Below are 16,920 nucleotides of genomic sequence, written 5' to 3'. Positions count from 1 at the left end.
AGTAAACTATGGAGTGCCGCAAGGATCTGTGCTAGGCCCTCTGCTATTTTCAATATATATGCTGCCACTTGGTAATATTATAAGAAAACATGGAATTAGTTTCCACTGCTATGCCGATGATACTCAGTTATATATTTCAACACGACCGGATGAAATCTCCAAATTATCCAATCTGACAGAGTGTGCTAAAGAAGTAAAACATTGGATGACTAGTCATTTTCTTCTATTAAATTCAGATAAGACTTAAGTATTACTTATTGGACCAAAAACCTTTACACAGAATCTCTCAGACTACAATTTGCATTTAGAAGGATGTACTGTTACTCCATCCTCGACAGTTAAAGACCTGGGTGTTATATTAGACAGCAAGTTGTCCTTCGAAAATCATATCTCATATGTTACAAAAACAGCCTTCTTCCACCTCAGAAACATTGCTAAGCTACGGAATATGTTATCTATTTCTGATGCAGAAAAATTAGTTAATGCATTCATGACGTCTAGACTAGATTACTGTAATTCATTAGATGGCTGTCCTGCTTCCTCAATAAACAAGCTACAATTAGTACAAAATGCAGCTGCTAGAGTTCTTACTAGGTTCTTACCAAGAAAATATGATCATATAACACAAATTTTATCATCTCTACACTGGTTACCTATTAAGTTCCATATCGATTATAAAGTATTGCTAATGACATAAGGCTCTAAATTAGCTCCTGTGTATTTAACCGACCTTCTATTGCCCTACAATCCTTCACGCTCTTTAAGATCACAAAACTCTGGACTTCTGGTTGTACCTAGGATATCTAAGTCCACTAAAGGAGGGAGAGCATTTTCACATTTGGCTCCTAAACTCTGGAATAGCCTTCCTGATAACGTTCGATAACACTCGCTCACCCAGTTTAAATCTAGATTAAAGACGCATCTCTTTAGCCACATAATGCATCTCATATCAGATCAATTGCACATGACTATCTTTGCTTAATGTTATGAACAGCAGCTACGCTAATTATTCTCCATTTGCTTTTCTGTTTTATCTCGGGACGCCTGTCCCGAGGTGACTAGAGAGTACATCAGCTTTAGTTTGGATCCAGCCTCTTAAGAAGACCTCAGATGACCAACACCTTTGAAGAGACGGTGTCAACTACTGCGAGGACTTCAGATGACGCAATATCTGGATCAACATGCACATTCCCAAATTTCTATATATCCTAATTATTGTTAATATGTAATTCATTATTTCCAGGAGCTCATTGCTTCTACCTTCATTTAAACTGCTAACAGTGATTGTAAATTAAATTGCCTAAATTATTACATTATTAGCTAACTGCATTCTTTAAATTGTAATGTTGACAGGCATTCTCTGTAAAGCTGCTTTGAAATTATATGTATCGTGAAAAGCACTATACAAATAAATGTGAATTGAATTGAATTTTGATTTCATGACGACTTTAAAGTATGCTTGCGTGAAGGGATGTGCATCCTGAATAAGGCAGTGTCAAGCCAAAACGCCTTGATCAACACTTTTAATGTTTTAATGACTTAGCTCAGTTTATTAAAGGCTTTTTATGCTTAACCAACCAAGTGCCTTGGAATATTTTGTTGTTTCATTTAAAACACTTTCCAAATAAATATTTTGTGGGGGTGCACCTATACCAGTATCGGTATCGGGCCTATACCAAGCTCATGTAGGCCTACTTGTACTCGTACTCGTAAAAATACCCCCGATACCAAAGACCGATGCCTCACTCGACCTAACTGACAGAATTTTTTCGTGCACAGAGACACCGACGGCAGCAGCAGAAACAATGTCAGCCTCAAGGGTGTGGAAATACTTCAAATTAATGATGACAACACACACATTGCGAACTGCATGCTTTCAATCACAATTCGTTATCGATTAGTGAAGGCGGGACAGGCAGAATCGCACTGAATGACAGACCAGAAGCGCTCCCCCTCGCGCGCTCTCTCTCTTTCTTGCGCGCGATCCCAGTTCTCTCAGACAGCGCGCGATCAGTTCTCCTCGCGCCTGAATGGTCAAATGCACAAACAGTTGTCAAAATGTCCATCGTGTGGAGTATCTCACGTAAATACAGTCGGTTATGGCTTAAGTGGACGTAAACATTTGGGTGAAAACAGGATATGTGTCAGTATCCATGGATTCGGTCTTAAAGGGACCGTAGCCTATATTTGTCATTAATTATAATAAAACAACAAAAGATGTTAAATGAATGTATACATGGTAAATACACCTACTGTATCTCTATAGTATTTGTTGTATTGTTTGTAAATTTCTTTTTATATAACAACAATTATATATATTGGTAATTATGCCCTTTGAAGGTTATTGGACACTGTGAAATTTTTGTTCTTTAAGTTTGTGACAAGCACATAAAAATTATTACTTTTTTCATTAGAGTAAAAATAAAGAAGCTGTCCTACATTCCTTAGTCTCACTGTGTTGTGCTTGGAAAACCGCAACATCACCAAAAAAAAAAAAAAAAAGAGAGAGAGAGAGAAATTAATAAATGTATAGGCATCGGTATCGGCGAGTACTAGAAAAAAAGTATCGGTACTCGTACTCGGTGGTATCGGTGCATCCCTAATTTTGTGACAATGGCATTATAAGTGATATTATGTGATTTTATAATGGTTCACTTTTAATGAAAGATCGTCACAGTCTTTTTGTCCATGGTTTGCCTAAAAGGGTGTGTCAGTCGGTATGTTTTAGTTTGCTGGGGTTAGGGGTTACGCAAACAGGAAAAGCCTTTAAAGGAGAGATGTGTTCTAGTAGTGTTTCCATAAACCATGACAGCACCTCTTCTCAAACATAAACTCTGCTGAACATCAAAAACTAACTCATACTGTGTGACAAACAAAATCTGTTTATTCTCAGTCATTAGAAATTCGTTCTACTCCTTTAATGGAAATACTAACACAAAATGTTCAAAAGCGTGGGAACTTTCTTGAGTGAAATAAAACAGTTACAACAGCAGATTCAGTACATGTTATTAATATATATAGGCTGGGAAGCAACTGTCGTTTAATAATTCCTCTTTTATACTGATCTTGATAGTCTTTTAGATAACATTATTTGTTTTACAGTGTCACTGTCAGGGTGTTTTTCTCTCAGTACGCAGACAGTCCAAAGTCACACAGTGCATTTGGTTTATAGCACCCTATTCAAACATAATTTAGTCAAGTGAATACAACACACATCCCACATACTTGTTTCCTGCAGTTCATAATTTCTTTCATGTCAGACCTGCCTCTGGCTGCAACTGAATGATTATGTACTGTTTATATGTGTTATGACAACCAGAGTGGCATTTCTGAATCTCCACAAAAATTAAATAAAATGCATATAAACATAAATTTGTATAAATGGGTCATAGACTGTAGTTTTTAATGTTTGATGATGGTTGTTTTAAAAGCTATAAGGTCCAGAGCCGTATTCACAAAACATTTTATCTTACCACTGTGTTCTCCTAAATAGCAGTAAAAGTTCTTAGTTAAGAGTTTTCTCTTAAAACATATCCACAAAGCTGCTGAGAGCAACTTTTACTAAGGAATAGAGAGAAGTCTTAAGCTAAGAGAAAGGGTGGGGTTGATCTCGTTGCTATGAATGATGGCAACAGACTTAATAACTATGCACACAATGATTAGCATTAATGATTGGCTGATAGGGCAGGGGTCTCTGTCATCATAGAAATATTGTAGAACGAGGTATCATGTTGTCATATTCAAATAAAGATTTTAAAATGAAGGCTAAGTGTCACTAATTAAACAAAGTATGTTCAGCTAATTGTCAGCCTCTTACATGTCTGCATCTCGAGAGACTGCAGAATTCAAGCGACAAATGATGTTTTATAAACAAAGGTCGGGAGGAGCACGTTCAAATGGTTCATCTAATCAGCTTGAGAGGAGGCGTACATATACACAGCCGACTCACAGTTACCTTGATAGTTGTCTGCATTCTTCCACCACCTATTCCCAGTCGGGGATACGGGGGAGTACTCTGTTTGGGCTAAATTCCGAGCTCGGAGCCCTCGATCCCCTTGGATAGCACGCCAAATACACTAATTTTACTCATTTACTTTATTCGATCATTTGTAAGTGTAAACTCGTAAAACAACTGCAATGTGTAATCAGACATTATTTTCTTTTTTCTTTTCAAAGATTTATTTTTGGGGCATTTTTGCATTTTTATTATGATAGGACATGTGAGTAAACAGGAAGAGAAGTGGGAGAGAGAAAGGGGGGATGGGATCGAAAAGGTTCACGAGCTGGAACTCGATCTCGGGTCACGCGAGCTGCCCACAAGGCTATCGGCGCCGATGATAGGACATTATTTTAAACTTGACATCAATGTTTTATTCTACATCATTAAATGCATTTTGCCTGTACATAAATGAACCTTTATGTTATGTCACTGCAGATTAAAATCTATAAAAAAATAAATATTTATTGCATTTATGAAGAAAAGATTCAGCACCCAAGGCTCTATCACCTATTGCCTCAATGGTGTACAGTGTCTTTGACCAGATTGCTGAGGCGGATTGCCAGCAACATCCATTTTAGGATTGTTTGTGATTTGGTCTTAATTAGAAGTCCTCTTGACTACCCCTAACTTTTTAAAGATTTAGAAAATTGGTTTTAGCTCTAAAATGCTTTGTGAAATACTCAAAAAATTTAGGAGTCCTAAAATTAGGACTGGCATGCCCATTATTTTTAAGAGTTTCTCCTAAATCGGCACGTTAGCTACTTTTAGCCTTAAGATGTTCTGTGAATACGGCCCCTGTTGTTTATTAAAAAAGTCTGTGTGATTCCAGATATTTCTGGGTAATAGGATTTGCTTGCCGTGTACAAACTGTTGAAATGTTAACAATCACAAGTCACAATGTTAACAAGACCCTCAAAAACAAGAGAACATAAAACAATATATTTTTATAATATGTTGTTTATTTAGTCATAGAGTCTCCAGAAAGGGTGGGGTTAGAGGAACTGTATTCCATGGGCTGGTCTTATCTTAACTCAATAATAAATGACCAGCAGTGTTTATAAAAACACTGCACTCTGGCAGACAGGCGACTTCAGGGTGTGTACGAGACTCAGAGACAACGACCAAACTTTTTGTCAAGGTCTTTTATCTAGGAGCTTTTGATATTAAATACTATACATATTACAACTGTTATTCTCTGAGTTCAGGATTAACACCCATCTCGCAGCATGTGTACAGGAAAATGTGCGCTTTGCGTTGGGACAAGTCTGTACCCACTGGCGGTCATCTCCGTAATCTGTAATATTATGTTGTTTTTTCCTGGCTGGGATGTAAAGTACGCACAGAACGGACAAATTACAGAGGAGGTCAAATACATGGGAGGACTGATTGGAGGGGGGATAATGGTGAGTCTGGTTATGTTTAATTGTAATGTTGAACTATATACAAATTCTAATTCTATTTAAACATCATTGCAAGTATATATGATAATATATATCGTATAAATATGATTCTCAGTTTAGTTTGGGCCTTGTCAGTCACATGTTTCTACAAATAAGCTCCCTTTGTAAGAATATGCAGAGTCTTAATTTGATTTAGGAAAGGAATGTAAGAAAAAAAGGAAAGTAAAGAAAAGAGTTAGCCTTATTTTATAAGAAACCATGAGATAAAATTAAAAAATTCTGATGTTTCATGCGTAATGCCTATGTTTATGAGTCGGAGTGTGATTCTCCTAATAAGGTATTATAGTGGTGTTGCACCAAATCCGAATCAAAGTAAATCAAATGTGTAAATCAAAGGGTGACTTTGAAACATAAATGTACAAAATACATTTATTGTGTGTTAAGAACCAATCCAAAATGTATCAAATGACAAAATGATGAAACATACTGCCCTCTCTATTCTCCAGGTGTTGATTCCAGCATTTCACATTCACCTGACTGGAAAACAGGGTTGCTGTGCTAATCGCTGTGGGGTGAGTGAGCAACCCTGCCACCAACATACTCTTTATTTTTAGTCTGCAGTTTATTAATATCTACAATCCTTTAGTAATTAAGTTATGAAGAGAATTGTCCACTAGACATTTACAAGCCCAGGAGAAGTGATGCATTTGCCACTTTTAGGCTTAAAACAAGGGTGCCCAATCCTGTTCCTGGAGATCTACCCTGATCAAACACAACTGAACCAGCTAATTAAGATCTTCAGGAACACTTGATAATTACAGACATGATCAGGGTTGGATCTGAACTCAGCAGGTAGGTAGATCTCCAGGAACAGCATTGTGCACGCCTGGCTTAAAACGTACAAGTAAATCTATTTAGGGATAAAAATAAAAAAGCTTCCATATTCAGAGCATTTAGAAGCCCAAGTGCAGAGATTTTATTCTAAGCAAACCTAATCTAAAAATTTAGCTGCGAGCAGCAATTATCGGTGTTCAAGCGCTTTAAGGCCTTAAAGCACATGCGTAAAAAGGTATGTTTTATTTAGCAAGCATGTAACCACTTATATCATAGATGGAAAAGACCATTTACAGCCAATAGAGGCAATTTACCATAGGAAATATATGTTTTTTTTAAAACTTTTTAGCAGTTATAGCGCCACCTATGATCCGATCTCTATAAAAGTTTGCATTCTTCTTTATTATCATATGTCGGATGTGCTCACCTAATATCAAGAAGTTTTGAGTTTTCATTTAGGATTTATAGGCTTTTAAGTATATTTTGCCACACCCTTTTTCTAAATGACCGTTATAGCTATCCAAAAGGTAAAGTTAAACTTTTTTTTTTTGATAATTATTTATTATTCATTGGTTTTATTGAGGTTGAGCAAAAAAAATAGTTTGCAAAAGTAGTTTTTTTACCGTAAGTGCAAACATTTAATGAACTATTTGATTAACAGGAGTGGTTCTTGTTCAGTATGACGAGATCTAAAAAATGATATGAATATTGTGTGTATGTGTGAAACACCACATGATTACAGAGGCGTAAAAAGCAAAGGCGCCCACCGTTGTCCGATTTATTCTTAATTTCTCACAGGCCTCTAGTGCTGTGAGTCAAACAGGCCCATCGAATTTCGTTCGCCCTCCGTTAACACTGTCCGACTGCTGCTCAAACTTCATTGGCCGCTGCTGGCCACGTTTTTCACGAATACACGAATGTCCTCAAAAGTAGTCTTGGCACCTTGGACAAAGACACCAGTCAATCAGATTTCGGGTTGCGTAGTTATAGCCATTTTTAAGCTTTTCCATATTATAACGCCACCAAGTAGCCAGTCGCCGCATCCTTTTTCATGCACCCGCAGAATGAGCTCTTACATATGTGTGTGTGAAATATCTCATTCTGTTCACAAGTTATAGCCATTTTAGTAAAAGTGGCTTTGAACATTTTGGCAAGCCTTAGAGACCGTGAATCGGAGTTTCAACTTTTTTTTGATAATTATTGACATTCAGACTCCAGAGAATCTTGCTGCACTGGTTTGGTTCCGATCGGGTCAAAAACCTAGGACTAGTTTGCAAATGTAGGTTATTCAAGAAATGCCAAATACCTGAATCCAATGCATGACTTTTGTCTGTCTGGAGCCAAGGATTCCAATGATATAAGACAATTGAGCCTACTCCTAACGGATTAGGAGTTATGAGTAATTTCACCCCTTATTGAACCCCTAATAAAATAAAAGAAAATGGTCACATGCACAAGAGTTGACAAATGACAACGTGAACAACAGGAGTATATAGGCCTACAAACAGAGCGACTGACAAATGAGAAACAGGTGTTAAGACCTCGGACAAAAAAACAACAGGAAATACCCAAAATACCTTTAAAATTAAAGTAACATTACAAAGAACAAGAAAACCGTAACTGAAAACACACAACCCTTATAAGTTGCTTGGGCAAAAACCTAAATCTATCACAGGCCAATTGAATTAAAAATCTATTATGATGATATAGAGACACGTAGGGCAGATATGTGTTGTGTTTCTAGATGTGTTGTGAGATCAGTGCCTAATATTGTGTGAGGATCAGAATTAAGGAAGAATTTTTGCTGTGGACAGAATTTTCCCAAAAACAGTATGACAAATAAATGTATTTAGAAAGTAACTAAGTACATGTGATGTACATCATTTGTCATGTGCTGGACAGACCTGTTTGAAAATACACAGGCGCTCCTCTGTTGTGAAAAAAAAAATCTATAAAGATGTGACTCATGAGTCTGACATGTGGCTTGAAAAATGTGCCCGTATTGCGACTTTTAGCAAATATTTGCAGTTTGTGACTTCTAAGAACCTCAACAGTTTCACAGGAAACACTGGCTGACAACCTCATTGAACGGTGACGGATGTGTAGGAGTTCAGTTATCAGACATGTTGTTGTGTGATCGGGAAATCATTAAAATGAAATATGTGGAAAATTTGGGGATAATAATTTATAATAATTGCATGCAGTGTATGATGCTCTCTTCTTTTAAATCATTAAAAGCTGAAGTAAGATACCAACTGTATTTACACTACCAGTCAAAAGTTTGGAACAATTAAGTATAATATTAAGAATAATATTTCTCATATTTTTGAAAGAAATCTCTTATTCTCAACAAGGCTTTATTTTATCAGAAATACAGTAAAAACAGTAATATTGTGAAATATTAACATTTAAAATAACTGTTTTGTTTTTACTGTATTTTTTATCAAATAAATGCAGCCTTGGTGAGCATAAGAGACTTCTTTCAAAAACGTAGATAGATTAATTCATTTTCTAAACTTTTGACCACTAATTAAATCATTCTCAAAATGCATTTTCTATTTCAGATGTTCCTGTCCATTTTATTTGCAGCAGTGGGTGTAGCTGGCGCCCTTTATAGTTTCGTAGTGGCAATGATGGGTCTAATCAATGGACCATACTGTAAATATTTACTTGTTATATGGGGAACTCCCTTTAAAGAGAGGTAAGAGATACACACCAGCACTGTAAAGCATGTAATAACACATTAATGTTTCTGTTTAAATATGTTGTTGTCTATATCTTTCAGAAACGAGAGTTACCTTAAAGACCGTGGCACGTGGGAAACTTGCACTGAGCCAAAGAATGTGGTGGAGTTTAATGTGGGTCTGTTCTCAACATTGCTGGTGACCAGTGCCGTGCAGCTCGTCCTCTGTGCCGTGCAGATGATCAACGGCCTCTTCGGCTGCCTCTGTGGAACCTGCAAACAAGAGAAAGGGGTGAGAGGCACCATTTGAGAAACAAAAAGAGATTGGTGAATGAGGAATACAAGAAAAGTTGTGGCACAATCTAATTCTAATACCGCAGAGTTAAAAAAAATAAATAAATAAAATAAAACACACTGTCGACGTAGGTGAACACCAAAAATATCAGAACGCTCTGACCAATCACAATCAAGTAGCCTACCAACGTGATGCAGCGAGGTTTACAAGGTTTAGGATGTTTTAAATTCAGTTTAGCAGCATTAGCATTTGAATTAGCCATTAGTATGCTTTATTTCATTTTCTTCTCTGTTAATACCAGAAATCTGCTCTTTAATTCAATTAATTATACGATTTAATTGTTCACAACTTCATTCAAAACAAGTAACACTAAACAGAGCTAATTACAGACCGATTGAATGTTTTCTAAGTCTCCTAGCATGGCTGTACATTTTTTGTTTTAAATAATTTGACTGGTCGTATGTTCTTTTCTTTTACCTTAATAACGTAATTAAGTAATAAAACTTAAGAGCATAACAGCGGTACTGAGACTGTTGGCATTGTCTTACACTTTCTTCCATGTTTTCTAGCCACTGTAAGCCCTCACTGCTCCAGATGCCAGGGAGATCACATCTACTATTCAGCCTCCCTAATCAGTTAACAAGCGCCCTCTTGTGGAAGATGCACTCTAAACATTTATATAGAGGTTTATTTGTACTATTCTGTGTACACTTAATTGTGTTGTCAGGGTCACATATTGCTGATGTTTTGGTTTAATACTGTTTTATTTTTTTATTTTTTTTTTTCCCAAGTAACAGCTTCTGTATAACAATTTCCAGAGTGAATAATTAATTAATGACATAAATAACATTAATAACATTTGTTTTTGTATCCATCTGTATTTTTGTAGTTTAGAAATTAAATAAACATACTACAAATAAAATCCAAACTGTTATACGATGTGGGGAATGTGACTTTAATTCACATTTAATTTAATTACACAATTTAATTATTTCCAGAAACCTATGAAGTTAATTCAAAATTACTTAAAACCTTTAAAATAAGTCAAATACACACATGTAAGAAAATACAATCCTGGTTTTACAAAGTTTTTCAGTTTTGTAGAGGGTTGGGGTTCTTCAACTATACAAGCATTACATAACTATACAGCAGAATATTTAAAGTCAGTACATTTCAAAAGGTATGATATTCCACAAAATATAATACTGCAATATTGTACTGCTTATCTCAGTACATTAGTTTTATATGATTTGAAAGATGTATGTAAGGTCTGTCCACTGTATAAATGTCTTTTGGCAGAATGACCGAATGTAACAAGCCTAGGCTGACATACATAAACACCCACATACAGTGGGGTCCAAAGTCTGAGACCACACTGATCATCTGGGATTTAAATTTGACAAGGTTTCTCTTTTTATGAATTTAAAACAAGGAAGTTAGAAGTTAAAATTTAATAGAAGTTTAAAGAAGTTAAAAGTTAATACGTAAAAAATAAATAAGAAATATTTACGATTTCAGGTCATTAACCAAATTTGTTACATTGATCACCACTGTAAATGAAGCAAAAAAGGGACATACTTTATTTTTTTAATAAAAAAATGTTTTAAAAATGCAAGCTAGAAGTATTTCCACAAGGTTGTCTCAGGCTTTTGAACCCCATCATATTTAAATGCAAGTTAAAGAAACACTTTAAATTGAAGCCATTCTCACCTCATCTCAAATACTACAAAACCAAATACAAAACATTCAAAGAATAGAAATCTTGACTGAACAAAATAAATACAAACACAAAGTGTATTCCTAAAACTACACTTAGACAGTTAGCAGTCCAGTCATACATGTTTAATCTCAAATGTTCCTTTTGTCTATTAGTGTTTAAAAGTTAATTGCATAGCAACAGTATATCCTACAGGAATTAAAGATTTAAGAAAATGGCAAGGTAAGTACAGCAAGGTAGACTGCAAGACTACAAGGTTCTAAATGCAAATGGTAGGCATGATGGGACTAGCGTTACTAGCACAATGGAGCACCAAAAAGTTAACGTTTCTAGACCAAGGTTTAGCTACATAAAAAACACCCTAATAATGATTAAAAAATAAATAAAAATAATGGTAACACTTTACAGTAAAGCTCAATTTGTTAACATTGTACTGTTAATGTACATTTTTACATATACTAAAATATTAACATTTCAAGTTGTATATTTTTACATGAATGTATTATGAACAAATGAATTGAATAAACCATACTATGTTTATACATTAACCTAAATGAAAAATTCTTGAAGAACTATTATTCATTGATAGTTCATGATACCTAATGCATTAACTCAAACAGAACCTTGTTGTAAAGTGATATCAAATAAATACAACAAAGCATCATGTGTGTTAGAGAATGTGCACAAACCATGGCATGCTGACTGAAATACTGTAGACTGGCCATGGTGAATGTTAATTTAAAAATTGCTAAAAACCCAACAAGAGAATATACGTATACTGTTAATGAGGGGTCAGCTGTCAAACTGTGCCATCATGATTTTGCGGCTGGCTTCATAACCTAAAAACAAAGCACCGTTGGCCGGAAACGTACGGATCATTGTGGGAGTCAAACCAGAATATAGAGCCCTTACACCTGAAAACGAGGAGACAAAGACACAGTCAAATGGGGGTTTCAGGTAAATAGTTGTGATTTTATACATAATAATATGTAGCACAGCACGTCTTTCTCTTACCTTCTGTTCTGAAGATATGCATGAAAGTCTTAAAGAAGCCAGACTGCCTGCTTGTCATTGACATGACCTGTATCCTGGATTTAACACAGTCCATTGGGTAAACCACAAGCCAGAGACAAGCTCCTCCCAAACCTCCACTGAACACAATGGGAGCTACACCTACAAAACACAGACATGCAAACTCATCAAACATGGACATCTCAGAATATATGCCACGCACATTACAAACATGAGCAAAGAGATGCAAACTAGAACTAAAACTAACACTTCAAAAGTTTGGGGTCAGTAAGATTTTTACATTATTATCACCAAGACTGAATTTATTAGATCAAAAATACAGTAACAGTAAGATTGTGAAATACTATTACAATTTAAACTGTTTTTCTATTGCTGTTTTCTATTACGGTTTTTGATTTTTTCTAAAATCTTACTGACCCCAAACTTTTTTTCCAAATTATACTGGCCTTTTTTAACTGAAACAAGAGACTCCCAGAGCCAACGCACTGTTATGATTTTTCACACTAACATTCCTGTCGCTATCAGCAGAGTAAACATAACGACCAGCTCTATTTAAAACAAAGAGTTCATTGTTTACTGACTGATCTTAATGTTTGTCCTTATCCTCATAATGACTGACTCAGGTTTGCCATTTCATTAAATACACACCAGAAGATACCAGACCAATCAATAAATGAGAAACAAAGCATGCTGTTAGTCATCATGTTGTCAATATATTTGAATATAGTAATTTTAAAGATAAAATGTAAAATCTTTAATGTTTCCATACCTATGTCATCCTTGCCGCACTGCATGTACTCTGCAAAGAGAGAGCGACAGAGCTCGTATGCTCCAAAGAAACAGAAATATCCTGGCACCTCACGGGCAATTGTGGGGGTTAAACCTTGGAAGAACCCTGCAGGACCCTCATTATGCATAATGGACTTTATCACCGACCAAACTGTGCTGAAAAACACAGAGAGATATGATGATGAGACAGGAGATAAACAATATCATGAGTAATACTAGCTCTTAAAAGTAAATGAAAAATATGTGCACAGTGTCCACGGAAAGGAAAGCGCAAACTTTACTTCTGACTTTTGCTGATCTTGCCGGAGGTGGCCATCTCATGCATAGCCTGCAGTCTGCACTTCACCAGCTCAGTGGGACATAAGACCAGAGAGGAGAAAATAGAGGCCACAGAGCCTGCGTACGCTTTCTGCATGTCACTGTACAAAATGGAAACACATGGAAAATTAAAAATGTTTTGATATATATATATATATATATATACACACACACACACACTATTCAAAAGTTCAAGAGTTTAGGGTCAGTAAGATTTTTTTGTTGTCGTTTTTGAAAGAAATGAATACAAGAATGCAAATTAATACAAACTAATCAGCAAAGTCACATTAAATGATCAAATGTGAAAATAAAGATATTTCTAATGTTACAAAATATTTCTATTTCAAATAAATGTTATTTTGAACTTTATATTAGTCAAAGAATCCTGAGAAAATGTATCACAGTATCCACAAAAATATTAAGCAGAACAACTGTTTTCTACATGATGATGATAATAATAATAATAATAATAATAATAAGAAAGGTTTCTTGAGCATGACATCAGCATATAGTAATGATTTCTGAAGGATCATGTGACACTGAAGACTAGAGTAAAGGCTGCTGAAAATGCAGTTTTGCCATCACAGGAATAAAATACTTTTTTAAATATATTCCAATACAAATGTTATTTTAAAAACGTATAATATCATAATATTAATAATCATAATAATATTTCACAATATTAGTGTTTTCTCTGTATTTTTGTTCAAATAAATGCAGCCTGGTGTAAGAGACTTCTTTCAAAACCCTCAAAAAAAAAATCTAACCCAAACTTTTGAACAATATTGTTTATCGCAATATACACATTTTTATGAAAAAGTGATTAAAAAACAACTGAAAAAAAAAATAACTGAAATTCCTCTAAAATTTAAAATAATATCCAAAGTAACTTTGAAAGTATGTACATGTACACTTCAGTGAAACAACTTTATTTGCAATTAATTATATATGGAAAAAACCTTATCAACCTTTTCTGCATCACTTTTCAATTCAAGCAAAAAAGAAAAAAAGGGGATATTTTAGAAGCACACCCCTTCCATCATGCATTTGTTTTTTGGAAACTATGTACTAGATAATATTCCTGTAGCTCAAACAGTAAAGCATGGCGCTAGCAACCCTAAGGTTATGAATTTCATTTCCAGGGATAAACTTGATAAACTTCAATGCAACGCAAGTCACTCTGGATACCGTCTGCCAAAGTGCATAAATGTAAATGTGATATGTGTGACACACAAATAGAACTTGCCTGAGCACAGCCCCTTTCTCCTGACCAGTGATGTAGCGCACCACCTCCTGGCAAAAGCCATAGCACATGAAGAGCACAGAGTTCTCCGCGATGTTGGCCATGAGGGCTGGCGTGGTACCTTGATACAGCCCTCGAAGGCCCACCTGTCTGTATGTTGAAACAAAGCAGTGCACAAAGCCTCTGTACAAAGTGGGGAATGTCTGCATTTTCACCTTAGCCGTGTCCAAAGGTTGACCACTAAATACACAAGCTGTGCCCCCTAAAGCAGAAAGAGGAGCGAGAGAACAGAGAGAGAGATTTTCTTCTCTTGTTAATGAAAATTAAAATGGACTGTAGGAACGACATCTTTACCTGTCAGTAATCATTATATAAATACATTTGTTTGTGTATTGCTCTTCTTTGTTGTTACAAACTTTTTTTTGCATTATACCTTTGATCACAGTTTAAAATGACAGAATGAAATAAAGTGTTAACAGAAATTAAAGGAGACATAGTATCTGAGTTACAAAGCAATGATCTACAACTAAACTACAAACTAGAGCTGCACGATTCTGGATAAAATGAGAATCACCATTTTTTGGCTTCAAATAGAGATCACGATTCTCCCACGATTCTGAATACACAACCAAAAAAAATAACATGCAATTACTAGAGGTTCTGACAAAATATAAATTGCTGACTCTAATTGCTGGAAAATGTTTGAATGAATTATTTTTTTAAAAAAAATGGTTTTGAAGGAATTCAATGACTCATTAATAAATACTTGTTTCATTGCTGGATGAATCAAGAGTTTTTGAACGAATCTTTTGAATGATCGATTCAATGACAATACATTTTTTAACAGTCAGTTGTCGCCACCTAGTGGAATTAGATTGATACAACCGTTATTTGACGTGCCAAGTTCGTTTCAAAAGGTAGTTTGCTCTATTTTGATCGCTATCGTAGACGGTGTTTAAATACTAACTTAAAACGTATATCTCAATACTTCTGTGATAATGTGAATATTTGTAACACAGAAATAACTAATGTGTGATTCAAAACGGCTTTCTCTGGCTCTGGCAAGACGAACACAGATTTGAACGTTCCGGTATGATTTTGTCAAAGGTTTAATAGACGCGGGAGAATCGTTGTCATTAATAAAGTAGGATCGCGTGGGTGCTTGAATCGAGATCGCGATCTTTTACGATTAATCGTGCAGCTCTACTACAAACAGTAGCAAACACAATCACATACATAGACACACTCGCTGACCAGGGTTGGTTTCTCAAAAGCATTGTGAGCTAGGTTGATCATAGAGACCATTGGTTGCAAATGGTTCAACGCTCTACTTAGGCTTACGATGCTTTTGGGAAATGTAGCCCTGGGTCAGTGAGTGTTTGTGTGTGTGTGGTGCAGGGACTGCTGAGACAATAGGTCTAGGCTGTGAAACCACAGAGGTAAGCAAAAACACACAGCTCAAAGGTCAGTTAAGGACTGACAAAAGAAAGGGTTTACAACACAGATGGTGGTGCTGAAATAAAGTGTATCCTACTCTATAATCAAGGGCCCAGAACAACGTTTCCGAATGACCCTCCAAAATGAGATGATGCAAGATGAAGTTACGTTACCTATAGCTCCAGCAGAGAGGTCTATTATTGCCTGAACCACCGGATGTGGTGCCATGGTGAAATGTGCCAAGTGCTCCAAGAAATCCTAATTCAAAGATATGTGCAAAAGCATGAGAATACTTAAAACTTTCAAACAATGTAAATTTACTCAGAAAGAAAAACCCCTACACAATCCCAATTTGCTTACTGTGTAACTTTCCCCTCAGGATTTGTTGCAGCAGGTTTGAAGTATAACTAATACGTTGTACATAAAGTTATGTACAAGACTTACATAAGCAAACAAAATGGAGCTGAATCTCAAGTTTCATATAGCAACAAAGTTCAGGGCGCTGGCTGGAGAAGTTAAGTCACAAGCCACAAATACAGACCATGTGGCGTTGAAAAACTCACACACAAAGCCATGCTCTTCAACCACAGCGATGTTCGTCATCTTTACGCCTTTCTAATGCAATATTTTTGCTTTTATGTGGTTGTCGTTTATTGGACGCAAAATAAAGTAACATTAAAAAAATGCTCTTATACAGACAGACGTGTACTTGCATCACCTAGACTGAACACTATGGATAGCGAGACTAAAAAGTAAAATAAAAATTCACCAAGCATGCCTACCTTATTTCAAGAAAGCGCTCGGAACGAAAATATGTAGCAAGGTGGTTTGATTCATGCTGGCTGCTTACTGAACAGACACATTTGCGATCAGATGAGTCATGACCTCTCGTCAGAGATCCGTATGTAAGGAGTGTAGCCGGCGATGTCTGATTCGTGAACGTATTGTTCAATTGAGTCGGATCTTTTCAATGAATCGTTTGAGCAAAACCATAACGATTCGGTCACGAAGCTAACAGAATCGGTCCTCGCATTTCTCATGACTCATTCCTAGTGCCTATAAAAGAGGTTATTTTAACAACCGAATAGTTTAAATAAAACGTACTGGAAATATATGTACGATATGTTTGACAAACGTGTCAATAAACAGTGTTGTATTAAAACGTGAAAAAA

General features: G+C 35.8%; 2 protein-coding genes and 1 long non-coding RNA gene across 3 annotated transcripts in view; 2 read left to right on the top strand and 1 right to left on the bottom strand.

The window, feature by feature from the left end:
• The window catches only part of LOC127512462 (uncharacterized), a 121,481-nt gene that overhangs the window by 97,691 nt on the left and 6,870 nt on the right, over window positions 1–16,920 (top strand). The window lies entirely within an intron of this gene.
• On the top strand, window positions 5,078–10,151 carry tm4sf21a (transmembrane 4 L six family member 21a). Its single transcript, XM_051893369.1, has 5 exons — window positions 5,078–5,403; window positions 5,907–5,972; window positions 8,799–8,935; window positions 9,020–9,209; window positions 9,782–10,151. Exons 1-5 carry the CDS (start codon window positions 5,227–5,229, stop codon window positions 9,788–9,790), a joined length of 579 nt encoding a protein of 192 aa, XP_051749329.1. The 5' UTR covers window positions 5,078–5,226; the 3' UTR covers window positions 9,791–10,151.
• On the bottom strand, window positions 10,770–16,687 carry slc25a15b (solute carrier family 25 member 15b). Its single transcript, XM_051893363.1, has 7 exons — window positions 16,531–16,687; window positions 15,922–16,006; window positions 14,315–14,573; window positions 13,032–13,169; window positions 12,731–12,906; window positions 11,944–12,102; window positions 10,770–11,843 (listed from the first exon to the last, which is right to left on the bottom strand). Exons 2-7 carry the CDS (start codon window positions 15,974–15,976, stop codon window positions 11,722–11,724), a joined length of 909 nt encoding a protein of 302 aa, XP_051749323.1. The 5' UTR covers window positions 15,977–16,006; window positions 16,531–16,687; the 3' UTR covers window positions 10,770–11,721.

This window comes from Ctenopharyngodon idella, chromosome 5 (assembly GCF_019924925.1).
Source record: "Ctenopharyngodon idella isolate HZGC_01 chromosome 5, HZGC01, whole genome shotgun sequence".
NCBI lineage: Eukaryota > Metazoa > Chordata > Actinopteri > Cypriniformes > Xenocyprididae > Ctenopharyngodon > Ctenopharyngodon idella.
Note: the sequence above shows the minus strand (reverse complement) of the source record. Positions and strands in the feature narration are given on the sequence as shown.